Source organism: Myotis lucifugus, unplaced genomic scaffold (genome assembly GCF_000147115.1).
Source record: "Myotis lucifugus unplaced genomic scaffold, Myoluc2.0 scaffold_119, whole genome shotgun sequence".
Classification (NCBI taxonomy): domain Eukaryota; kingdom Metazoa; phylum Chordata; class Mammalia; order Chiroptera; family Vespertilionidae; genus Myotis; species Myotis lucifugus.
The window spans coordinates 2,184,780-2,210,010 of NW_005871167.1; the positions used below are offsets into that span (position 1 = coordinate 2,184,780).

General features: G+C 55.2%; 3 protein-coding genes across 6 annotated transcripts in view; 1 reads left to right on the forward strand and 2 right to left on the reverse strand.

Moving 5' to 3' along the window:
- The first annotated feature begins 3,804 nt into the window (after positions 1-3,804).
- Positions 3,805-10,569, forward strand: ARHGAP9 (Rho GTPase activating protein 9). Of its 4 annotated transcripts, XM_023757995.1 has the most exons (17): positions 3,805-4,131; positions 4,422-4,645; positions 5,552-5,776; positions 5,974-6,087; positions 6,273-6,377; positions 6,576-6,637; positions 6,787-6,880; positions 7,035-7,130; positions 7,276-7,374; positions 7,594-7,735; positions 7,818-7,925; positions 8,225-8,323; positions 8,500-8,577; positions 8,726-8,779; positions 9,122-9,256; positions 9,597-9,702; positions 10,302-10,569. In XM_023757995.1, the coding sequence occupies exons 1-17, from the start codon at positions 3,816-3,818 to the stop codon at positions 10,471-10,473; spliced, it is 2,229 nt and encodes a 742-aa protein (XP_023613763.1). In that variant the 5' UTR covers positions 3,805-3,815; the 3' UTR covers positions 10,474-10,569. The 4 variants fall into 4 exon arrangements, with proteins under 4 accessions (XP_023613763.1, XP_014315394.1, XP_023613760.1 ...); XM_014459908.2 differs by lacking the exons at positions 3,805-4,131; positions 4,422-4,645 and adding an exon at positions 5,301-5,461; XM_023757994.1 differs by lacking the exons at positions 3,805-4,131; positions 4,422-4,645 and adding an exon at positions 5,303-5,461 and having other exon boundaries at positions 5,660-5,776.
- Positions 10,570-10,717: 148 nt separating this feature from the next.
- GLI1 (GLI family zinc finger 1) lies at positions 10,718-21,678 on the reverse strand. Its single transcript, XM_006093569.3, has 12 exons — positions 21,621-21,678; positions 18,384-18,510; positions 18,075-18,167; positions 17,594-17,789; positions 17,192-17,336; positions 16,024-16,113; positions 15,799-15,936; positions 15,325-15,474; positions 14,592-14,756; positions 13,860-14,090; positions 13,087-13,354; positions 10,718-12,663 (listed from the first exon to the last, which is right to left on the reverse strand). Exons 2-12 carry the CDS (start codon positions 18,481-18,483, stop codon positions 10,919-10,921), a joined length of 3,321 nt encoding a protein of 1,106 aa, XP_006093631.1. The 5' UTR covers positions 18,484-18,510; positions 21,621-21,678; the 3' UTR covers positions 10,718-10,918.
- A 2,574-nt stretch (positions 21,679-24,252) lies between these two features.
- INHBE (inhibin beta E subunit) overlaps positions 24,253-25,231 on the reverse strand; it is a 1,392-nt gene continuing 413 nt past the window's right edge. Inside the window, 1 exon segment of the mRNA XM_023757959.1 lies at positions 24,253-25,033. Coding sequence (XP_023613727.1) covers positions 24,253-25,033 — 781 coding nt within the window.

The following is a 25,231-nucleotide window of genomic DNA, read 5'->3' on the forward strand; positions in this document are numbered from 1 at the left end:
ATAATCAAATAATGTTTAAAGTGTGATGAAAGTTATAATGGGGATGTAAAGCTTGCTGTGGGAACTACTAGTTAGGGCCCCTACCTAACTCTAAGGGGTTAAAAGAGCTCTTCTTGTGTGTGACCTTTCGACTGAGATATGAATGATGAGTAAGAGTTAGCCAGGTGAAGATTGGTGCGAGTGAGAGAGGAAGTGTTTCAGGCAGAGGAAAGAAGATATGCAAAGTTGCACTTTAGGAGTGGAGTGGCTGGAGTGTGGAGTTTGTGATGGGGAGTGTGAAAAGTCTAGACCAGGGGTGGGCAAACTTTTTGACTCGAGGGCCACAATGGGTTCTTAAACTGGACCGGAGGGCCGGAACAAAAGCATGGATGGAGTGTTTGTGTGAACTAATATAAATTCAAAGTAAACATCATTACATAAAAGGGTACGGTCTTTTTTTTTTTTTTTTTAGTTTTATTCATTTCAAACGGGCCGGATCCGGCCCGCGAGCCGTAGTTTGCCCACGGCTGGTCTAGACCGTGGTCGGCAAACTGCGGCTCGCGAGCCACATGCGGCTCTTTGGCCCCTTGAGTGTGGCTCTTCCTAAGCCTTAGGAGTACCCTATTTAAGTTAATAACAATGTGCCTACCTATATAGTTTAAGTTTTAAAAATTTGCTCTCAAAAGAAATTTCAATCGTTGTACTGTTGATATTTGGCTCTGTTGACTAATGAGTTTGCCGACCACTAGCTAGGATAAAGGGGAAAAGGTGTTTGTAAATCAGATTGTAAAATGTGGGCTTTACTCTGAGTACAATGAGAAGCCTTTGAAAGGTTAAGTCAAGGGAGTGGCAGGGAATTTTTGTGTTTTAGACGAGTCACTCTGGCGACTGTGCTAGGAATGGAGTGGAAGAGAGCAGAAGCATATGCATGGAAACTAGTTAGGAGGTTATATCATCCAGGCTAAAGAGGGTGGTAGTTGTAGGGATTCAAAAAAGTCCATAGAGCTCTTGCCAGTTTTCTCAGTGGTTAGAGCGTCAGCCCTCGGACTGAAGGGTTCGATTCAGATCAAGGGCACGTACCACAGTTGCAGGCTCCATCCTAGGAGGCAACCAATCGATGCATCTCTCTCACATCTCTCTCTCTCTCTCTCTCTCTCTCTCTCCCCCTCCCTTCCACTCTGTCTAAAAATAAATGGGAAAAATATCCTCGGGTGAGGATTAACAAAAACAATAAAAAATTTAAAAATAATGAAATGCTTTAAAAAAAAAGAAAGTAGGTAGAGTGGAAAGGTTTAGTAATCAATTAAATGTGATTGGTGAGGAAATAAGAGAAATTAAGGTTGGCTGTCAGGTTTCTGGCATGGGCAATTGGGTACACCCTCGATGTGCCTCAACAGATGACAGTATTTCCCCTAGTGAATATCACACTGTACTTAATTGTTATGAGAAGGTAGGGACCATATTTACCATCTTAATTGACAATACCCAGCACACAGTTCCTGTCTGGCAAACATGCTAATAAGCATTCTATAAATACTCACTACATTTAAATTTAACTGAATAGGGGTACTGGAAGAGAAACGAGTTCGTTTAGAACATACTGTGTTTGTGGTACCCGTGAAATACCCAAGTGGGGTTTTTCAGTGGACAGTGGATTAGACTGGAGCTTCAGATAAAGATCTGGAATGAAGATATGGTACTCAGCAGCACATGGAGCTCATTTGAGCTAGAGAGAGTAAGACTACCTGGGGTACACAAAGTGCAAAGGGCACCGGATCTCAGACTACTGGGGTTTAAGGAACAAGCAAAGGAAAGTCCTCCCTTATGCAACAGAGAAGCAAGTGCTGGAAAGGTAAGGAGGACACCCACAGTGTTTCTAGGAGAAAAAAGTAAATTTGTTGGCAGCTGCTGAGATGTCAACAGCATAAGGACTGCCAAGTGTCCATGCAAACTCAGGGGTGACCCTAGTGAAGAGTGACCTTAGAAAGGGGAAGGTGTCAGGAGAGGAAATCAAGATTTTGTGTGTAGGCAGCGCTTTCAAGAAGTCTGATTTTAAAAAGGAAGGGGGCCTAGCTGGTTTGGCTCAGTGGATAGAGCATTGGCCTGTGGACTGAAGAGTCCCCAGTTTGATTCTGGTCCAGAGACACATGCCTGGGTTTCGGGCTCAATCCCCAGTGGGGGGTGTGCAGGAGGCAGCCAATCAATGGTTCTCTCTCATCACTGGTGTTTCTCTCTCTTCCTCTCCCTCTTTGGAATAAATACAAATATATATATATATGAAGAAGTACAGTGGCAACCAGAGAGCACAGTCAAGGGAGGTTTATTTAAAGATGGGGAATACTTGCCTACATTTAAAAGCTGATGAGGGTCTGGCCGGCGTGGCTCAGTGGTTGATCATCAACCTGTGAACCAGGAGTTCACTGATTGTGGGCTTGAACCCCAGTGTGAGGCCTGGGAGAGGCAGGAAGAACTGCAGTCACTATTTTGGGAGTGGGAAGGAAGAGCTGAAGGGTGGGATTCTGCACATTTTGAAAGTGGAGCAAACTAAGGAGGAACGTCACCCAGCACTCGGTACTGGTAAGGCAGCCCTCAGATCACATGTCAGAGGAGGAGAGCTGTCTGTCTGATGTCACCAAGGGGGAGGTACCTCACCTCCACCCCACCTCTCCACAGCCAGACAAAAAGCCTCGCAGAAAGCTTCACCTTGTGCAGTGGAGACACAGAAAGGGAAAGAGGAGGTCAGGTAAGGAGGAAGCACAGGTGTGGGTTCTGAAGCTCTGGCAATGGACAGGGGAGGTCAGTTTCCACCTTCCAGGGAAAAGCTGACATCAGTCTCCCATTCACCCCAACATGCTGTCATAGCATCCTGTGCTAGCTGTCCATAGACCCCGATTCCCTTGTTAATTAATAAATGTGTTGTGTGGTTAGTGGAGATCTGTTTTTAAGCTCTAAGAGGGCAAGGGCTGTGTCTATCTCCTCCCTGCATCTGACCTCCAGTGCCTAACATTGTTCCTTTCACACAGGAGGTGCTCAGCCAATCCTTGCTAAGAGTATGAATGAATGAGCCCACTCACTAAAGTAGGGCCCCACCCAAGAGGCTTAAGTACGGAGGCTTCCCAGCTCCCCAAAACATGTCCTGGATTGGGAGGATGGTGGCGTTTTCACCACTATGTCTAACTGAACCCCTCTGTGTTTCTCCCACCCACTTTCTTGTTCTCTCCAAATTGGTCTTCCTGGCTCTCTGTTTCTCTGTTTCTGTGTCTCTCTGACTCCACACAGGAAGCATGCAGCTTTAGGTCTGAGGTGATCAGTAATGGAAACATTGGTGCCTGTGTACATTTAATAAAGGGTCACAAACTTTGTTATTTTTGTCATTAACTGCTTTCTCTTTGTCTGTGTTCTGTCTCAGACCTGATTCTTTTTTTCTCATCTTCCCGTGTCCAACTCAAGAGTCCCACCACCGTCCAGAACAAGCTTCTTTTGCCCCTGGATCTTCTGATGGGCCCCAGAAGGTACTTGGAGGAAAATCACTGAGGTAGGCCATGTCTGATTTCCTGCCTTGCTGGCCTCACAGCCCTGCTGACCACATCCTCTCTCACCTTACTTATATACTTCCTCACCAGTCACATCACTCAGGAGTTCTCAGCCCCCAAAACCTGTCATTGACCCCCACTCAGGCCCGTAGCTTTACCCTCTTCTCTCACTCCAGGATTCCTGTGCTTGTTTTCCTCTGACTCTGCTCTTAGAACCATGTTGCTCTGCCTAGAAGTAGCCAGTTCTGGCCCTTTCTGGATATCCAACACCCCTTTTTCCCACAGGTGACAGGACTGGCCACAATGCTGTCGGGCCAGTGGTGGCCAAGTACTTGGGGGAACCTAGGCCTGGGGCCCAAAAACACTTCTCAGGGACCCCAGCTCTGTGCCCTATATGCCTTCACTTACACTGCGGCAGATGGCCGGCAGGTATCTATGGCTGAAGGGGACAGGTTCCTACTGATTCGAAAGACCAACTCTGACTGGTGGTTGGCAAGGCGCCTGGGAGCACCATCCACCTCACGACCCATCTTCGTACCAGCTGCCTACATGACAGAGGAGTCTATCTGTTCCCAGAGCCCAGCCACCATCGCCACCAGGCAATCCCGCTGGACTCATGGTGAGTAAACCCTTCCCATCACCTTCTTACCTCCCTGGCTTCAGGGAATTATTGGAAGGGTCCTCCTCCTCCAAGTTTCTGCTGATCCCCTTCTCTTGTTTTCCTGTGACCAGCCTACTCCTTATACCCACCAGGGTGCCCCCATGGCCTCTCTTCCTAGTCTCAAGTCTTCAGGATCTCATTTTATTTTTCAACAACAGCCTCTCCCTGCTCTTGTCTTCCCTGTGAACCCCCAGCCAAGATCAGGCCTCTGATCACCTGCCCCCTGCTCTCCCCATTTCTGTTTCCAGGGCCGGAGTTGTTTCCTGGCTCACTGGAGGCGCTGCCCCCATCCCAGGCAACCACAGGCAGAGCCCAGTCTACTTCGCAGCAGCCTCCTTCTCTTCCCCCCAAAATCTACAGAAGTGTCAGTGTTACCAATCTGAGGCCCACTCTCCTGAAGCCCTCCCAGGATGGACAAAGTGGAAGATCTCTCTCCCGGGAAGACTTGCTGACAGAGGCCAATGCCAATGTGGTGAGTCACAGCTCTCCATCTGAGCAGCTGCGATCAACAGATATTTATTGCTGAGCCCTGTTCTAGGCACAGTGGCTAACAGGACAGACTCAGCTTTCAAGGGTTCCCATGACTGACAACTCTCATAAACAAATATGTGTTGGTCCTAATAAGTGCTTCCGGGAAGATAAATATGGTGGAGAGGGCCTGACCTGGCCTAGGAAGGCATCTCTGAATAGATGATGTTTAGTTGAATCTGAATAAGGAGAAGTCAGAGACAGCCTGGATGCAAACGAGGAGATGAGAAAGAATTCTAGCTGAGGGACAGGACAGCAAGAAGCAAAGATCCGGAGGGTACATGGAACCTGGCAGATGATAGAGGGACTGAGAGAAAGCCAACCTCAGCGGTGCTTTCTCTCTCTTCCTCCTACTCCTGGCCCAAGGCAGGGTTTGTCCTGTGTCAGGTCTTGTCACCTCTAGAGATGGAACTCCTTTGCTCTTCCTGAAGACTCAGCCCCTCCCCTCTCGTAGTTACTAGTGGTTGAAAAATGGCCCCTCCTTTCCCATACCCCCTCCTCTCAGTCTCCTTTTACTTGGGAGGATGTGAGGGTGGGGAGCTCCCCTCAACCCCCCCCCCCCCTCCAACACACACACGCCTGTTCCCCTTTCCTGCGGCCCTGGGCTGGGGGTGGGGTGGGGGAGGAGGGAAGTTGGCAACAGGAAGTGAGGAGAAGAGCATAGAAGACTGTGAGGGAGGGAGAAAAAGAAAAAAAAAAAACACAGCCGGGGACCAGGTTTCTCCCTCAGTACCTGGGTAACCCCAGCCAGGATCTGGTGGTGAGAAAATGGTGGGGGAGAGTGGGAGGTAGTTAGGTGGAGAGGCATTTGGGGAGAATACCTACCCCTTTCTCCCCCCTTTCCTGGCAGGCTGGACCCCAGCTCCCCATGTCAGAGCCCCCTGTGTACTGTAACTTAGTGGACCTTCGCCGCTGTCTCCAGTCCCCACCCCCAAGCCCTGCGTGTGCCCCGCTGCAGAGGCTGGACGCCTGGGAGCAGCACCTGGACCCCAACTCCGGACGCTGCTTCTACAGAAACTCGCTGACTGGCTGCAAGTCCTGGAAGCCTCCACGCCGCACCCGAACCCAAGAGACGGTGAGACCTTCCCTCCGGCTCATCTCTTTGTCCCTTCAATCCCCTCCTCTCCCCACTGTGTCCCAAAGTAGTGTGTTTGCTTCCTGGGGCTCGCAGAAGTCCAAGAGAATCAGAAAATTGTGAGAAGGGTGTTGAGAGCGGGTTGAGGGGGCATCTGGCCGTAGCTTTACCTCCTCTCCCCCCCCCCCACCCCCCAGAACCCTGGCTCCATGGAGGGAACACAGACCCTGAATAGGGACAACGGTGTCCTGCAACCTCAGGCAAAGGGCTCAGACTCGGACACGGGGTCCCCAGAACTGCTCAACCCCCAGGTGAGACCCCTTCCTCCTCCAGTTTACCCGCAGGAAAAGCCATCTTTTCACCACTTTGTCTTTTATGCAAGACATTCTTCTTTCTCGCTCTCCGGCCACCCACACCCGCACTCCTCTTCCTCCGCAGCTAGGGACCTCCAAGCTAGCGTTTGCTCCACCTGTTTTTCTCCAACCCCCCGCCCCAGGGTTCACCCTGCCTCCCCCGCCGGACCTCCCAGCTCAACCCCCCCGACCAGCCTGCAGCCCGGCAGCCCCTGCGGCCTCTGCCGCAGGTCCTGGACGACCCTCACGTAAGTTTCCCCTTTTCGCGTGCATGCATGCAAGATCCTCCCAGCCCCACCCCCCAATTCCCGCTCCTCCGAAGCGTCTTCCTCTTTCTGACTGTTCTCTGGGTAGCCTCCCTCACCCAGCCCCCCTCGAGACTTGAAGCTGAGGTTCTGCGAGGGGCTCTGGGTGACTTACTGGTACCCCCCCGCCCCATGTCCCAGGAGGTGGAAAAGTCGGGCCAGCTCAACGTGACTAAGATTGCTCAGGGGGGACGCAAGCTCAGGTGAGGAGAGCGGGGGACACGCAGGGGCGCGGCTGTCGGACTCCGCGCGTGGGGTGGAGCAGCGCGTTGGGTGGAGCAGCGCGGGGAGAGCGCCCTCCCCTCTGATTCCAAATGGCCTCTGCGCGGCTCCTGCCCCTCTGCCCCGGCAGGAAGAACTGGTGCCCATCGTGGGTGGTGTTAGCGGGGAACAGCCTGATGTTCTACCGGGAGCCCCCCCGGGCGGCACCCTCCTCTGCAGTCTGGGTGAGTGAGGGCGGGCAGGGCCCGTGCCGGGGGTGGGGAGGGAGGGAAGGCGTTAGGAAGCGGCGCCACCTGCCAGGTCCAGGCGGTCCCCCCGGGGAGAGGGGGACAGCGAGGGAGACCGCACCGCGGCCTCAGTTTCTCCTCTGATTCCCAGGGACCAGCGGGCAGCCGACCCGAGAGCAGCGTGGACCTTCGTGGGGCGGCCCTGGCCCACGGCCGACACTTGTCCAGCCGCCGCAACGTCCTGCACGTGAGTGCCCCTCGAGCGCCCTCAAAGCCTCCTCCGACCCGAGGGTGCGCCCCCAGTTTCCCGCGTGAGGCTCCCTCTGGGCCTCCCCGCTCTGTACGCTCCCCCCGACCCACGCCTTTCCCCCTTTCCCCCGCCGGCGCCCCAGATCCGCACGGTCCCGGGCCACGAATTCCTGCTGCAGTCAGACCTCGAGGCCGAGCTGCGAGCCTGGCACCACGCGCTGCGGGCGGTCATCGAGCGCCTGGTGAGAGGGGCAGGAGGGGCGGGGCGGAGGCAGTGGGGGAGGACCCGTAGGGCGTGGGGGTAATGGGGGGCAGGATGGTCTCAGTGCAGAGCCCTGGGGTGGGGCTGGGACGTGGGACCCCAGCAGCCAATTAGGGTCTCCTTGCTTCGAGCTGGGGGTGCAGATTTCTCTCCTCTCTTCCAATCTCCTACTCGGCCCACCTCACCCGCCTGGATCCAGGATCGGGAGAACCCAGTGGAGCTGCGCCTGTCAGGCTCGGGACCGGCGGAGCTGGGGGAGCTGAGCGCCGGGGAGGACGAGGAAGAGGAGTCGGAGCCGGTGCCCAAGCCACTGCTTCGTTTCGGCGGCCGCCGGAGCTCCAGTGAGAGGCCGGCCTGGGGGGCTATTTCCAGGTTCCTCCTCCCGCCAGCTGTGCTCACACTCCGGTTCCCGGCCTCCCACAGGTCGCTGCCCGGATGGAACTGAGCAGAACCGCGTGCGAAACAAACTGAAGCGGCTCATCGCTAAGAGACCGCCCTTGCAAAGCCTGCAGGAGCGGGGTCTGCTCCGAGGTGAGGGGGGCTGGCCCAGCGGGTGCCTTTCTCCTTCGTGCCTCCAGGAGTGTCTTTACGTTCCTGATCTGGGCATCAGCCCATTTCATGGATGAGAAAACTTCAGTGAGGCTCCGAGTAGAATTTCTCTTCAGAGACGGTTGCTTTTCCCACTCCTGCTGACTTTTGGGAGGTGGGTGTACCTGCTTGTATAGACCCAGAACAGGCAGCCAGGAGGGCCAGCCCAACTTTGGAGTGAAGGCCTGTGCCGAGCAGAGCTTCCCTGGGTGGCACTGCCACCTCATCCTGTGTCTCCCCAGACCAGGTGTTCGGCTGCCAGTTGGAATCCCTGTGCCAGCGGGAAGGAGACACTGTGCCCAGCTTTGTGCGGCGCTGCGTTGCTGCTGTAGATAAGAGAGGTGATTTTCCCAGAGACCCCGGGTCTACCCTTCCAGCAGGCCAAGGCCTGGGATCTCTCACCTCCCTCACTCTTCCTTTTAACCTTTTCCCTTCCATCCTTGGTTCCCTCGCCAGACCTCATCACACACATTAGGGCAGGAATCCTTATCTCCTTTTTCCTTGCCTCATCTCCTAGGTCTAGATGTGGATGGCATTTACCGGGTGAGCGGGAACTTGGCAGTGGTCCAGAAACTTCGCTTCCTGGTGGACAGAGGTGAGAAGGCCTGTGGGCAAGTGGTGGTACTAAGAACTTCGTGTCTCAGAACCACAGGCGGTTCCGAGGGAGCGAGCTGGCAGGCAGGGAGGTCTTCCGGCTGGAACTGCACGTCTTAGCTCTTTATCTCTTCTCATACATGTTGCAGAGCGGGCGGTCACCTCCGATGGGAGGTACGTGTTCCCAGAGCAACCAGGACAAGGTACTTATATGAAAGGCCCCTTAGACCCTTAAAAATCCCCCACATCCTCCTTTCTCCTATGATTCCCCATGTCCTGCTCCTGGGAGGGTTGTCCCCATCCCTACCTCTGCTATCCTGCCCTACTGTAGACACCCCAGGCCAAGCATGTCAAACTCAAAGGCTAACACGGGCCAAGTAAATGAGACATGTGGCCCGTGGGCCGAGAGTCTGACATGCTTGCCCTAGGCTTTCCTATGTCTGCCTCAGCTGGATCTTCTCCCAAACTCCTGATCTCTCCGTCTCTGGGTCCCTCTGGCCCTTCATGAGCTCTGAACCCTTCTATATACCTCCTTCTTCTTCCAGAAGGCCAGTTAGATTTCGACAGTGCCGAGTGGGATGACATTCACGTGGTCACTGGAGCCCTGAAGCTTTTTCTCAGGGAGCTGCCCCAGCCTCTGGTACCCCCACTGCTGCTGCCCCATTTTCGTGCTGCTCTTGGTAAGGCATGGGAGCTTTGGGCAATACCAAAAGTAGAAGTTCTCTTACCCTCATCTGTCTCATCCTGAACACAGAGATGGAAAGTAACTTTCAACACATGTGCCAACCCCAGTTGTTGGTTTGTTGTGTGTGTGTGTGTGTGTGTGTGTGTGTGTGTGTGTGTTTAGAGTGCTGAGTTGAAAAGATTTCTAAGGCTGCAGTTGGGCTCAGAGAAAAAGGAAGCTGCTATGCATAAATGATGTCTTCCGGGGGCCTGGGAAAGAGTAGTAAGTTACCCACCCTGCACTAGCACCTTCCCTAAGTTCACCCCCGTGCCCTTCCCATGACTCTTTCTCTATAGAGCTCTCGGATTCAGAACAGCGCCTCTCTCAAATAAGAGAATTAATAGCCTCAATGCCGAAGCCCAACCATGACACTCTGTACCACCTCCTGGAGCATTTATGCAGGTCGGGAAAACCGAACATCTTGTTCAGTCAGGGAGAGGGTGGGGTGGCGCATGCAGCAGGGACTTTGTTCGAATGGGGTGAAGGTAGGGAAATACCCAAGTTTAGAGCAGATGGATGAGACAGGCAACTTTTGTGCAGGGGTCATATTCTGAGGGTTAAAACCTTTGGTCAGCATCAAATGGGGGAAATGGGGACCAAGATAAGCACAGTGATGCTGTGTGAGAAGGAAGGGAAATCTAACCTCTCCCTTCCCGCTGCCCCTTGCTTCCCATTGGAACAGTGGTGATGGCTTATTTGGCTGAGCTGGGCCTGGGCAGTGACTTCTGAGAGAGGACAGCCATTAGAGGACTCTAGGTGCAGTCTCTGACGCTGGGAAGGGGTGGTTGTATCCTGGCTTGTATCTTCAAGTTGTATCTTGAAGGTTTCCCCACTGGTCCTATCTCATCCCCCTTGAGGCTCGCTCTCCTTGGTTTCCTTTGGCCCCTACGTGGAGGGATCCCAGAGTGAACTCTTCCCTGCTCAAATCTTTGAAGGGTTAGGTTTCTTTGAAGTGGCAAAGCTGCCTCCTTATAGCCCCTTCTCTTGGCCTTTGCCCACAGGGTGATAGCACACTCAGATAAGAACCGCATGACCCCCCACAATCTGGGAATTGTGTTTGGACCAACCCTGTTTCGGCCGGAGCAGGAGATATCTGACCCAGCAGCCCATGCTTTCTACCCTGGGCAGCTAGTCCAGTTGATGCTCACAGACTTCACCAGCCTCTTCTCCTGACGGGGGCACGGAAGAAGAGAAAATGTGTTTCCGGTGGTACCCTTTGGTGTTGTGGTGTGTTCTGAGGACATCCCTTTAAATCCCGTGTCTCCCAGATGACTGTCTCCATCTTTGTGAGTCTGACCTGGGGGGTTGGGATGTGGTGAGATAGCTTCTCTAAAGAGGAAAGTGGGAATTAACCCCTGCTTCTCTTCTTGGTCACTGTCATCACCCCTCCGCAAGATAATAGCACATAAAGCAGGGCTTTTTCTGATGCAGTTCCTTTATTAAGAAACAGTGTCATTATCAAATTCCTCCCCCCAATATATACAGATTTTATACAGCCCCTAACCCCTACTCGTATCCCTGGGGCATCCCACGGGGCTATGGCTCCTTCTCCTGACTTCTCTGCGGGGACGGACACCCCTTAGGAAATGTGGATCTGTGATGGGTGGGATTCCACACTTTAGGCACTAGAATTGAGGAATTGTGTCTCACCAGGCAGGGACCCCAGTAAGACACTCATGCTGCCCACAGCCATGTTGGGGGCTCCTGAGGGAGGTGCAGTGTGATCAGAGCTGCCCCCCTGCTCATGGGAAGGGGGAGGACTCAGCCCCTGAGCCTCATCCAGAATAGCCACAAAGTCCAGCTGAGTGTTGTCAAGATCAAGAGAGTCCAGGGGGTTACACACCTGTCCTTCAGGAGGAGGGTATAAAGCAGGGCCCCCTCCCAACCTGCCCACCTCAGGGTGCCCACAGCTGGGGTTGGTGCCCCCTGCCTTTAGGGGCCCATAGCAAGTGGGCAATGGGGGCAGAAGTCGGGGTGGTGCTGCTGCTCTATGGGAAGCTTTAGTTCCCCCCACTGCAAAGTTTTCATGGCATGGAGAAGGGGTAGAATAGGAGCCTGACTTGTGATTGGGCAAGTTAGGAGGAAAGCCAGGTCCATATGTGGCCATGGGGGCCTTGGCAGGGCTTGGGCTAACCTGGGACCCTCCCAGAAACTTGGGACTCTGGTAGAGAGGTTCCTGGACTGGGGGATCTCCCCTGCCCCCACCCTCCCACAGCAGCTCCTGTTGAGACTGAACATAATTACACACAAGCTGAGCCTTGAGCTGTCCTGTGGAATGAGTGGGATGATCAAAATCCGGGCCAGGCCTGGATTCTGAAGGAAGATAATCAGGGGGTGGCTGGGGATAGGGGCCTGATGGCGGATATTGGGGAGGGGGAGGCTGGGGGTAGTGGGAGAACAGAGGCTGTGGGCATGGAGGCCCCTCACTGGGGTGGACATTGAGGCAGGGTGCCGGTCCTGTGGAGTCAGAACCCATTGGACACCCCTGTTCCGGCTTGACTTGCACATGTCCGTAATGTTCAAGACGAGGACACTGGCTGTAGGCTCCAGCTGGAGGCTTGGTGCCTGGGTACAGCCCAGAGTGGGCAGGGAACTCACCCCATGTTTCTGGGGTGGGGTCAGGATAGGAGACCTGCTGGGGACAGGGATTGTGGTTGTAGTTGGTGGGTGGACCAGGTCCAAGAGGCAGGGAGCCCGGACCTCTAGCTCCATAAGGCTCAGCGGCTGTTCCCTCAGGTCCCCTGTAACCCAGAGGATCAGCAGGTGGGAAGTCCATATAGGGGTTCAGGCCACTGTCCATCATGGAGGTCCCAACCTCTGGCTCCTCCCGTAGCCCTCTGGTATCCACAGCGACATTCTCAGTGATGCTGGGGGGCTGTGGTGAGTAGACAGAGGTTGGGAGTTGGGGATCAAAGTTCCGTCCTCCCCCTGCCACGGTAGGGTATGTGTGAACACAACCCAAGCTCTTGAACCGCTGGACCCTGGCTGGGGCCGGGTGGTCAGCAGCCCGGGCTGGGTCACTGGCCCTCCGGGTGACCCCTGCATTGGGGTTGTATCCAGGATACTCAGCTCGGCTTCTCCAGGGAGGTCCAGGGAGACCCCCCATCCGATCTAGGCTGGATGCTGCAGTGGGTGGGGTACCACCTCCTCTGGCTGAAGCATATCTTGTCCGGAACAGGTAGTGCTGGGCAGGGGTGAGGCCAGGCAGAGAGGATGCCCCGTTCTCTGGCGGGGAGCCAGGGGGAAAAGGAGAGGCCAGGGAGGAGCGGCGGCTGACAGTGTAGGCTGAGCTGACGCTGCTGGAGCTGCTGCTGCGGCGGTCAAGAGAAACTGGGGGGCCCAGACGGCGGGACACAGGGGTGCCTGCAAGTATAGGGAGAAAAGGCAGGGTGGTCAGGAAGCCCCCTGAATCTCACCTGCCTGCCCCATGGGACAGCCTTGTGCTGGAATCCCAGGGAAAGGCTCCTGAACTCTAACCACTCAGTTCTGTCTCCCCTGTCTCCCATGCCCCTTCTAGAATCTTCTGTGTCACCAGGGGTTCCAGGCTGCTGTGAACAGTTATACAGGTTGTACCTGGTACACTGCACAGTTCTAGGGGACAGCATTCACCTCCCAGACTGTGTATATCACAGCAATTTTCTGATGGAAGGAAAGTGTCTTAAGCAAGGGGGGCCTTGTTCTAGGGTACAAAGCTATACTGAAGCTCTGAAGGGTGAAGTCCTCCCTCCAACCTCAAGGAAGGTCCAGATCTCAGCCCGGCAACCACCCACTCCACCCAGGTCTCACCAGTGTGGGTCAAGCTGGGCAGTTTGAGGCCCCGGGGACCTATTGGCCGGAGTTGATGTAGCTGGTCCAGCCTGAGGTTTTCAAGGCGGCGAAGAGTGGACAGACCGGTGCCAGCAATGCAAGGCCCCTCGTCCAAGCTGGACAGGTCCTCAGTGCTGCCCCCTGTGTTTCCAGTCATTTCCACACCACTGTCCGTGTTCGCCGCGCTGCCTGCTGGGGAGTGGTCACTGCTGCAGGACGACTGGGCCCCAGGACTTGGCTGTGGCTTCTGTGGGGAAGATGAGGGCTGAGGGTGGCACCCTTCCCCCTTTCCCTGAAGTTGGGGAGTGGCTACAAGCCTGTGTCCCAGTGGCTGCTCGGGTTGAGGGGAGGCTTACAGGTGTAGAGAGGGCTGAGCTGGGGAGGGACGGGGCAAAGTAGGAGCGATGTGGATGAGCAGAGCCGAGGCTGGAGCACGGATCACCTGGGCTCAAATTCATCCTCTTAGTTCTATGACCTTGGGAAATTTCTCTATGCCTGAATTTCCTCATCTGAAATGGGGAAAATAAGTTCCTTTCTCGTGAAGTTGTGAGGTGTACCTGAAATTATACAGGTAAAGGGCTTGGAATAATTACACGAAAATCCCTAGGTTTGAGCTAGTCCAAGGAGCCACACGGGGACAACTAGAGGACTGGCCAAGGAAGAGTGAGAGGATGGGATGGGCGAGCTGGGACGATGTCAGCAAGGCGGTGTGGAGGGGGGTATGGAGGCGGAGGCCTGTCCGGGCGTCTCACCATGGCACCCTCTGGCACAGTCAGTCTACTCTCCTCCCTGACGGGGCCGCCATCCCGCTCCCTCTTGGGCTCCACTGTGGAAAGGGATGGTGCCCGCGGCAGGGGGCCGTCCCCTCGGTGCCGCTTGGTCACGTGGGCGTCAGGGCCGTGCACCGTCTTAACATGTTTCCGGAGCGAGCTGGGATCCGTGTAGCGTTTGGTGCAGCCAGGGAGCTTACACACATATGGCTTCTGTTGAGTGGAAAATGAAGACAGCAGACAAAGGTGTGAAAGTGGAAGAATGCAGAAGGAATGCAAAAAATTGGTGGCGTCAAGTGAGGACGAGGGGCAAGGGGTTACGCACAGCACTCAAGGAAGGACGGAGAGTGGGGCCCATGGAGCAAAAAAATGAGAGGATGGGGCAGAGATCAGGAAAACTGACAGTCCGGGCCTGGGAAAGGTGAAGGGTGAACCCAGGTCTGTGAAGCCTCATAAACTCAGGGGTTAAGGGATCAGGGGTCTCCTTTAGTTAGGATGGGTCTTTTTCAAATTCGCCCTTCGGCTGGTTAGAAGTGGGGGGTAGGGTGGTAAGAGGAAATTCTTGGTTTCAGAAAGGCCCTCTCCAGGTGAATTATACAGGTGGGGAGAACTCACCTCTGTGGAGTGGGTGCTGGGCTAAGGGATTTCTTAAGGGGGAATCTCCCCGATAGGTGGCTTCTCAGGTGGGGAGGGTCTCTTGGGTGGGGCACTCACCTCGTTGGAGTGGGTCCGATTCTGGTGCTTGGCCCGGTCACTGGCATTGCTGAAGGCTTTGCTGCAGCCCTCGTGCTCACACATGTATGGCTTCTCACCCGTGTGCGACCGCAGGTGTGTCTTCAGATTTTCGAGGCGTGAGTATGACTTCCGGCACCCCTCAAACTGGGGGATAGAAGGGTCAAAGGATAGCGCTCAGACAGAAGGACATGGGATTAGAGGAGCCCTGAAACTCAAATGGGACATACGTCAGAGACTATAATTTAAGATGGGAGAGCACTGGGGCTCAGGAGAATCCCCATCAGGAGGGGAAGAGGGCAGACAAAAGCTGGGGCAGCAAGCAGCTGGAGGCACTCTGCCTGCAGGGACATGGAGCTGAGGCCAGAGCATCTGGTCTCCCTGCATGGGGATCTTGCACTGTTTTGGGGTGGGGTGATCTGGGAGTGTCTTCTGTCCTCCATGAAGGGTTTCCAGTTAGGCAGAGTGGAAGGCACATTGCCTAGGGCCCACAGTGCTTTCAAGGGTCCCACAGAATTGTTTTAATTTCTTTGAGAAGCAAGGGGAAATTAGCTTTTAAATCCAAGAAAGTGTTCCAATATATAATATCAGTATGTTTATCGTCATACCAACAGTCATGAAACACACATTTTTAATATCTGTTTATGGAGGAAGGGGCCCATGTGGGCAGCCCCAGTTTAAGGAGGACCCTGAGCCTGGGGAGAGGGAGCCTCACCGTGCACTTGTGTGGCTTCTCGCCCGTGTGTCTGCGCATGTGGACCACCAGCATGTACTGGGCTTTGAAGGGCCTCAGCTCCCTGGAGCAGCCCCCCCAGTGGCACACGAACTCCTTCCGCTCCCCATGGATGTGCTCGCTGTTGATGTGCTGAGGGAGGAGGTGCAGAGGCTCTCTGAGGTTCTCCTATGCCTAGAGACCCAGACCTCCTTCCCTTGACCTTCCCACCACACCATATTCCTCTACGGCTCCACTTCACGGGGAAGATGGTGCAGGAAGGACATGATAGCCCACATCTCAGTTCTTCCAAGTTTGTAAAACAAGCGACATCTTCTGAGTTTATGCCTGCTCAGAAGGGCACTCAACCTCCGACCTCAGGATCCTCTGACCTCCTGCCCTCAGCCTGATTCCAGTGTCCCACCCAGAATGTCCTACAGGCTCCAGCCAGCATTCCTGTTACCCCCTGGGGCTCACGTGCACCAGCTGCTCCTGGGAGTCAAATTCCTGGCTGCAGCCTTCCCAGCGGCAGTCAGTCTCGTACACAGATTCAGGCTCTGGCTTCTCCTCTCGCTCCATGTCTTCCCGCCCATCCAGCATCCCCAACAGGGGATCCTAAGGCAGGAGAGGCAATCCTAGGGTCACTTGGATGGCAGCTTTGTTTCACTCAGGTCCCGGAAGTAAAGCCTCCCCCACCCTTACCTGTGTGCCTGTGGAGTTGGGACTGGACATGTCACCTTCCAAGGGCTCCTCTGGACACTTGCTGACCAGCATGTCCAACTCAGACTTCAGCTTCACCAAGGGAAAAAGTGAGGGTGATGAAGGTCGAGGTGGGCTGAAGGAAGAGGGAGCCCAGCCCCGAGTGCCCCCACCCAAGGAGCTGGAACCCCTGAATTTGATAGAGACTTCCTCCTCAGATTGCACTGGTGAACAGGATGGGCAAAGGCAGTATCTCCTAGTACAGGGGTGGGCAACCCCTGGCACTCGTGCCAAACACGGCACGCCAGTAACTTTTGCTGGCACGTGAAACCCTCTCTTATAATCTTCCATTTACAATTGTGAATCTTTGTTCTCAGTGATGAATTTTGCTAAGTCTCGTAATAAGAGTAGTAGCTCGTGCATATCTCTGAAGGTCACGAAATATAAACCTGATGTAAAATCTCTGTCATCAGTGATGCAGCAGCAAAAGTCCCACTGATAATATCAAATGGAGTCAAAGTTTTCTGTCGGACTATCAGTGTACATGTATACATTAAAAAATAAATGTATTTTTCATCATCATATACTGTGTTTTTGTCGCTCGAATGAATTTTTATGATTTCTTCAAGGTTCTTCACATACGTACACCTTAAGAGATATCAAGTAGGCGTAACATGTTCTCAAAAAATTAGGGTTGGCACGCAGAAGAATTTTGAGTCAGAGATTTTGCTGGTTTTGGCACGCACTCACAAAAAGGTTGCCCACCCCTGTCCTAGTATCTCCTTTGGAAGAGTCTGATTCAACCCCAAGAGTGAACTCCAGCACCTATATTCCTTTATTTTTCTGGTACTGAAACTTTAGTATCCCCTGTCCTTCCTTCATGTTCTCCTATTCAGCGGTTCTCAACCTGTGGGTTGCGACCCCTTTGGCGGTCGAACGACCCTTTCACAGGGGTCGCCTAAGACCATCCTGCATATCAGATATTTACATTACGATTCATAACAGTAGCAACATGACAGTTATGAAGTAGCAACGAAAATAATTTTATGGTTGGGTCACAACATGAGGAACTGTATTTAAAGGGCCAGAAGGTTGAGAACCACTGCCCTATATAGTCCTCTCCCCACCCCCTTGAGCTGAGGCAAATAGGTAATAATATGAGGGCTCTCACCTGGCAAGTTGGCAGGGGTCCCCGGGACTGAGGATGTGGCATCATCGCCCCCTGGGTGGGGTCGTGGGGACCGCAGGGCTGGACCCCGAAGGATGGTGAGGTCCCTTTTTGGTGATTCATCTGGGGTGGGAATCCCAGAGATGGGCTGAGGAGGAAGGGTGGGAGTGGTTACTTAGGACTATCACCTCAGAAAGTCTCAGGAATTCTGGGGCTATGCGAGGGGGCCTGGAAGACAGTATGGGAGGTGGCTGAGGCAGTGCTGGGGAGGAACTGAGGAGGGCTCCAATGCCTTAGACATTATAAGGATTCAAATAGGGTCAGGCAGTTTGGAGGGCTTGAGGCTTTTGATAGGGCTTGTTTGGGAGGGTCTTTTGGGGCCTCTTTGCCCGAAGCTGTCTGCACCTCATAGTGCTGATAGAGAGGTGACCATAGGAGCCCCCCGGAGAGGCACAGTGTGAGTTGATGAAGGCCACGAGGGAGCTGGGTGAGGTTCGGATAACTGTCTGCAGGTCCAGGCTGGCATCTGACAGAGGTGAGATGGAGAGTGCCCGCTTCTTGGTCAATTTGACTGCACTCCGGGGAGGAGGAAAGAGTGGGCCTGGCCAGGAAACAAGGGAGACAGATAATGATAAAGTGGCATGCCTTTCCACGCACCCAACCCATGCGTCCTAACTCACAAATACACACACACACACACACACACACAAACACGTGACTCTGCCTTGCCCTATTGACCCCATCTGTGACCTCTTATACATGCTCTGATCCCTCAAGCCCATCTCCAAACGTTTTCTTTTCCAAGCTAGATCCCCTGCCCTCCCACGGTTTCCCTCGAGACAAGTCCCCGAGGGGCAGAAAGGAGAGATGTTGCCTGAGGCCTCACCCTCGGTGCAGCTGTTGGTCTCTCTGGCTGGTCCATAACTGTGGGGGCCAGACATGAGGTTGGCCTGGTGGCAGAAGGGCAGACCAGACAGTCCTAGAAAAGAGAGACAAGTAGAATGGCGGACACACAAGGCTTCACCTTGAAACCCCAAGCAAGGCCTGGCCCCATATTCCAAGCCCACATTACAAAGGGCCTCAAATCTTTTTGTAGATGGGAAACGGTCAAGGGATAGGAGACAGAAGAGGGATCCCTGGGACTGGTAGGAAATCTGAAAGTCCTCAAGGCCCAGCGATGGGTATATGCACTGACCTTCTGTCCCCATGCTGGGCGGCCCCTGGCTGGGGAGGGGCCTGAGACAGCAGGGCTCGCCATAGCTACTGACTGGCGGTGGGGTCATCGAGTTGAACATGGTGTCTCAGAGGAAGGTGTGGGAACACTGCAGAAGGGGAAGGGAGATCTGCAAGTTATGACGGTGGGAGGAAAACCGGGAAGGTCAGATAACTAACTCTAACCTGGGCAGAGCTTCCCCTGTGCTCCCAGCCCCCTCCAGGACATCTGCCACAGGAAATCAGGTTGAAATGAGCATCACTCAGGTAAGGAGAGGAGTCCCAAAGAGGCGGGGGCAGTCTTGGCGGTTTTTGTGGGAACTGGGTGGCAGCTTTGCTGGGTGGTCTGTGTGTGGAGGGGAGAGTGTTGTGGACTAATTGTGCCTATGAGAGCTTCAAGTGATTTAATACCATGGAACCTTTATTACTTCTTGCTTTGACCATGGGCCAGCTTTGAGGAGCGGGCTGAGACTCCTGCAGAGCGTCTGGCTTCAGCACTGGGCTGGCGGGTCAGCCTGAGCCTTTCCCTTCCCTTCATTTGTTACTGCTCAGGGACAGCCCGCCTCAATCTCTCCAGCGTCCAGCAGAGGGAGCCCTCGCCACAGCCCAGACAGAGGCTGGCTGGGCCCGGAGGAAGCACGGATGATCTGCCCTTTTCTCTCTAGTCCAGAGCAAAACACTGTAGAACGGGATAAGGTTTCTGAAGGGAGCCTCCCGGGCCCTCTGCTTACAAAAGGATGGAAGTTGGTGTTGTTCTGGGGTGGTTTGAATCTGGGCACCCACCTAACGCTTTTGATCTGTTTGGGGGAACAGGTAAGGGACTGTGAGGGAAGTCTTTGGGAGAATAATAAAAAACAAAGTCATTATCCTTTAGGAGTAGTGAGGGAGGAAAGGGTGCCGCTGTCCGCTTTTCTCCTCAAACTCCAGTTTTTACTCCACCCCGTGTTTTCCGATCTCCCGGGACTGAGGGTGGGGTGGGGCGGGGTAGGGTGGAGAACGAACGGGAGCGGGCCGGCCGGCGCGGTGGGTGATCCCGGGATGCTGGGATTTAGGGTGAGGGCGGGGTAAGTTGGGGAGCGGAACCCGGACCCCATGACCCAGTCCGAGCTCCGCAGCCTGGACTGTACTCTTCCAAAGTCCTCCTTTCCTAGCGGAGATCTGGATCCCGCATCCAAGACCTCCCAACTCGACCTTGGCACGAGGGGGGGGGGGGCACAGCTGGCTGGCAGCTGGATCGGGGGACACTTCTCCCGCCTCCTTCTATGACTCATCCAGGGGAAGAAGGCGGGGGCTCGCAAACGACCCCCCAACACTAAAGAGACGCCCCCCGAACATGCCTACTAGGTCATCTTTCTGCCCCACTGCCCAGCCGCAGGGGTGCAGCCGCGATGGAAATGGGGCGACATCCCTCCTCGCCCACGCGTGCCAGGGCCCACCCACGACTCCCCTTCACATTAGTGAAAGGAAAATTTTGCCAACGTTTCCAGCTTCAGTTAAGTTTTTCTGGGGTGTGGATGAGAGCACAGGATGGGGCAGGAAGCTGGCTCTAGGGTTCTCCACCTGGAGCCCTGAATCATCTTGTGTGTCTCCCTATTTTCCAGAGTCCCTCTCGCACCCCCGCTCCCCAACTCCCAGGAGCCGGCCCCTCCCCCTTCTCCCGGTCCCGCCTTCTCCGCCCCCGTGCCTCCTCGGCCCACCCAAGTCGCCGCCGCAGGCTCTGGCTGCAGACGGCTCCGCTTCCCCCGCCCGCCCGGGAGCCCAGTCGAGCGAGCCGCAGTGAAGGGGGGAGTGTTGAGAGGCGGGACACATTTTTCCCTCCTCCCCTCGCGCATCCAGAAAGCTGGCAGAGGCGCCCGGTGTGTGTGGGGGCCGCTGTTGGAGAGTGGGGGTCCCAGTGGCAAGGTGGAAAAGAAGGAATCCAGAAAGTACAGGGAGAGAAAGTGGGTAAATAAAAGAAGGTGTGTGTGTGGGCAGAAGAGCCAGCAGGACACTTCGGTTCCTGGGTATCCCAGCTGGCTTCCCAAGGGTTAACTCCAACAGACCCCCGGGAACCCCCAGAGTGACGTAAAGGGCGGGGTCTGAGCCGCCTGGCGGGGATGCCGGGGAGATAATGGGGGAGGGGGTCTGGACCCCGCCCCCCTAGGGAAAACCACTCGAACTCCGGCCCTTACAACTCCCCCAGGAAATCGCCCCGCCTTCCTCCTCTACCCGACAGTAAAGATCTATCCTAGGAAGACCCCAGTTCCCCAGCCCCCTAAAATCTCCATTTCTCGGTCTCTATGGGATCCCCTTTCCCTAATCCTGTCCCCAAAGCTAGCTGCACAGGGCGGATTGTTTCGGGGTCACGGGGCCTGAAAGAGGCTTCAGAGCGGCGAGCGAGGGCAGGCAGGGTGGTCTGAGCCAGAGGAGGGGCCTGGTCCAGCTCCCGTTTGGGAGGGGGACCCGCAGGAAAGCACCGGCAGGCAGGGGCTAGCGGTCCCGCCCAGTCCCAGTAGGGGTCTCCCTGCCGCTGGCCCCAGCTGTCCCGGTGGTCCCGAGGTCAGAGGGTCAAGACAAGGGCTCCGGGGCTCCTCCTTAGCACCCTGCCCACCACCCTTGGGACGCGGGGGTCCAAAGTCCTTGGGGAGTCTTTCTAGGGCCTAAACTAGACACTGGTCCCTCCAGCCCCCTTCCTTGTCCAGAAGACACTCCTTTTCCAAAAACACATGCACCAGCAAGCACATCTGTCACAAGACAGGTCAGGGGTTCTAGCCCAGCCGCCCCCCGTGGTTTTGTCACCTCACACACAGCCATCCCCACCCCACCTAGGGTTCTCTCCTTAGCTGTCCCCTCCTTTCAGAAACACTGACGTCTTCCAGCCGCGCTCAGACGCACCTGGAGTTCCCTCTCTACCTTGCAGACCTCCAGCCTCTTCATCCCAACCTCATGAAAGCGAGATGTTTCTAATGTATGGGAGAGGCAGAGACAGACAAAGAGAGACACAGTTGCCTGAGACAGACACACAGACTGTCAGAAGAAAAAAAGAAACAGGAAAGGGGAGATACAAATGAAAAAAAATTCTCCAAACGTTCTACCGTCTCACCCCAGGCTCTCCCACCCTAGTTTTGCCGCTGTGCCCCCGTCCTCTTGGCTGGGCAGAGTCCCTCACAGGCAGAGCATCCCCCTCCGGCCCCCTCCCCCACCTCTCCCAGGTGGTCCCCCGCCTGCCCCCCCTTCTCACCTCTGTCTGGGCGCTGGGCTCGGGATGCGCGGTCCAGGGCTGGAGTCTGGGCTGGGGGGTGCGGTGGGAAGGGGGGGCGGACGGGGCCACTGCAGCGCAGCCTCAGTGCCACCCCCACCCCCCCTAACCTGGCCCCCAGCCCTCCCGCCGGCCCAGCCCGCCGGGCCGCGAGCCGGGACCACCCGCGAGAAGCGCAAACTTTTTTTTTCCCTAATGCAAAAACTTTTTCTCGCTCCAGCCGCTGGCGCGCCGCCGCTCTTCCCGCTTGCCCTTCACCTCCCTCCTATTTCCCTCCCTCTTGCCGTTCTGTAGGATGAGGCGGGGTAGCTGGAAGCAAGAGAGGGGGTGCCGGGCTTATTGCACCCCCAGGACCCCCAGGATCCTCCCCCTCCCTTGAGGGACCCTATGCTCCCCCCCCCCCCCCCGCCGAACACGCTGCTGGTGGTGGGCAGTAAATCCCGGCATGGATCCTTGGATCGGCTGTCCACGAAGAGGCCCTGAGCCAGTGCCAGAAATATATTGCAGGACGGGAAGGGGGCGACGAAAAAGTTCATTCCAGAAAGATGATGTTGGAGGTAGGGGCTTCGACTTTGATTGGTGCTGAAGGAGCACCACCCTGCGGTTTCTCGGCTGTCCTCACTCTTTGGATGGAACACGAAAGAGTTGGGACGGAGTTGGAGGGTTTGTTGGAAACAGGATTGTGACAGCCTTGGGTTGGGGGCCCTGGGCGTAAGGTGAGGGTTCTATGGAGCATAAGAGGAACAGAGGCTGAGGCAATGGGTGCAGAGTGTGTGGACACAAGGTCACTAGGGAACCCTAGCACGGAGGCACTGCTCCCGAGGAACCCCGGTTCTCCTTGTTCTTGAAGTTCTGGAGACTGCGGCCACCTCCGCACCTCTTCGCTGTCCGCTCTCTTTCTGCTCTTCCAGGCTCTCTGCTCCCTCTGCTGGCCTTTTTGGCATATGACACCCCCCTGGAGTCTTGGAGGCAGAGGAAACTTGGGAAGCGAAAGGAATAGGGTTTACAGATCCCCACCAAAGCCCAGTTCGGAGTCCAGGGAGGGGGTTGTATGAGCCCCCAAAACCGGACTGGCAGAGGCTGCTAGTGCAGAGCGGTAGTGTCTAATAGTGTCTCTTTGGATTTGTGTTGCCATGGTGATCAGATGCAGGGAAAGGGTCAGCTATTTCACTCTCTCTGACCTTTCTTTATGAGAAAGGGGCGAAAGCATGGTGGGGGTGGGCGGGAAGGTCCCTTTATTTTCTGTTACCCTACAGACAGACCTCCCACATCCTAACTCTGCTTCCAAGAACCACTTCCTTGGGGCTGGAGGGTTAGTAGGCTAACTGTTCCGTCTGAGGGTCAAGGGGAAACTAGGAAGTGATCTGAGGCCAGCGCATATAGATAGTAGCTGTGAGGTACAGATAGGAGCGTATTTGAGCTCCCTCCCCCATGTTTCTTTGACCCAGACACCAGTTATACCCAGAGGGTCAAGCACGACCAGAGGTCACTGAAGAAGAAGGGATCCTGTTCGTGCTCCTGTCTCAGCCATGTGCCCCACCCTCCAGGGCAGTTCTTTTAGGGCACACTGCGTTCTCCTCCCCACACTGCTTTCTCCAGATCAGCGACTCTCAAATATTTGGTTTCGAGACCACTTTACACTCTTTAAGTTTATCAAGCTGTTGTTTATGTGGTTTGTATCAATTTACCATATTAGAAATTAAAACTGAAAAAAGTTTGTAACACAAGAATACACAAGCACACATCCCATTAGCAATGTCAGAAAGATGATGTAATCGCATGTCACCAGCCTCTGGAAAACACGGAATGCTTTTGAGATAATGAAAATAAAAAGGCAAGCATCTTAGTATTATTATGAAAATAGTTGTGACCCTGTGGACACCCCTGAAAGGGTCTCAGGAGCCTCCCAGGGGTCCCCAGACCACACCTTGAGAACCATGGCTCTGGACCATCACCCCAGCCCTTTATGACTCACACTGGTTGATTTTTCTTCTTCATTTTTATTAGGAAAGTATAAATGTTTGTCTCCCCAGTGGGTCCTGCCTCTCACTGGGAAAAGCCAAGGAACTTCTCAGGCTCAGCACTCTTCTCTCCTGACGCCCATTTCTGGGGCTCTGCTCAGCACCTTCCTCAGGCCCTGCCCATCTCCTTCTTGACCCTCCCTTAAAGCACTTCCACAGTCCGACCCCTGGCCAGCCTGTTTCCCCTGCCCCGAGTCTGCTGGACCCTCAGTCTGCTTCTTTCTGCTCTCACTTGAGGACTTCCTCTTCTCGGGAGAGACTTAGTCATTTTCTCTGCCTGCTTCTCCCCTCCCTCCTTCCCTCCCTCCCTCCCTTGCCACTGCTATTTTCTCATAGGGCAGGAAATCATGCTTTCTGGGTAGGTTCCTTCGGAGGACACACTTTCCCCAGCTCCCCTCAACCAGCCTGGAAGAGACCAGCGTCTGGATAGGAAAGTGTCCATTTGGGTCCCAGAGAGGTCAACTCAGTCATACTCCCAGGTGGCCCATTGGGGGGGGGGGTGCAGAACGGGAATCTGATGCCTCCAGCCACAGATGCCTTTTGCCTGGGAACCCCCAACTCGATATCTTTACTTCAACCCCCAGATCCTCTTGCTAGCTGCAGCCACAGGCCTCCACCACCATATCTGGCACATCTGTCTTGACCACATTACCATCGCGGTTCAGGTAGAGGAGAGAGAGAGGCCTCCGGGCAGTAGGGACACAGCAGGAGGTACCCAAGGGCCAAGGGTTGTTGGCCTTGAGGAGGCTGAAGACAGCAGAATGGAAGGAGGCAGCAATGCCCGGGCTGCCAGCCAGGTGGGAGGGGCACTGCCCACTGCAGTAATTCAGCTGGTACCCCTCAGGCTGCAGGATCCAGTCCCTCCATCCCAGTTCCTGGAAGTCTACATAATGGTCTCGCCGACAACATAAGGGAGTCTCAGGTTCACAGGTGGGGGTCCTCCTCCTGACCCGGCCTGCTCCCTGCTCATTGGGACGGGTCTTAAGCTCCAGGAAGGGCCGCTGGTTTCCCTCTGTGTCCAGGAGGCGCTGAGCTTGTCCAGCAGCTGTGCTGTTGCCTTCTAGGGGACTGCAGTCCAGCTGGAGTCTCAGGACACGAGACTCCTCACCCCTCAAGCCACTAGAGGGCAGAGTCAGGGCATGCCAGCCAGGGCTTGTAACGTGGTGCTCCGCCAGGAAGGTGCCGGACCCTCTGTGCCTCCTCCTTGTGCCCCATCGAAAGATCTTCAAGTGAAGAGTGCCAGGAAGGGTGGGGAGTACATGAAGCCATAGGCGCGCGTGGGACAGCTGGTGGGACCGAGGAATGGACAGGTGGAAGGTGAGCATGGAGCTGCAGGTCGAAGTGGAGGAGTCTGCCAGAGAGATGGAGAAAGGACTGAGGGACTGAGCAGAAACGGAGCTCTCCTCCGAGACTCCTGCAAGCCCTGCCCACTGCTCTCCCCAGCACCCACCGTTAGAAGAAACAGGGACTGTCTAGCATCGTCTGCACCCGGTCCCTGCCCCAACTTCTCCTCCTCCCCCCACGCCAATGCTCGTGTCTGCCTTGTCTGCCAGCCTCCCTTTCTGCCTCCCT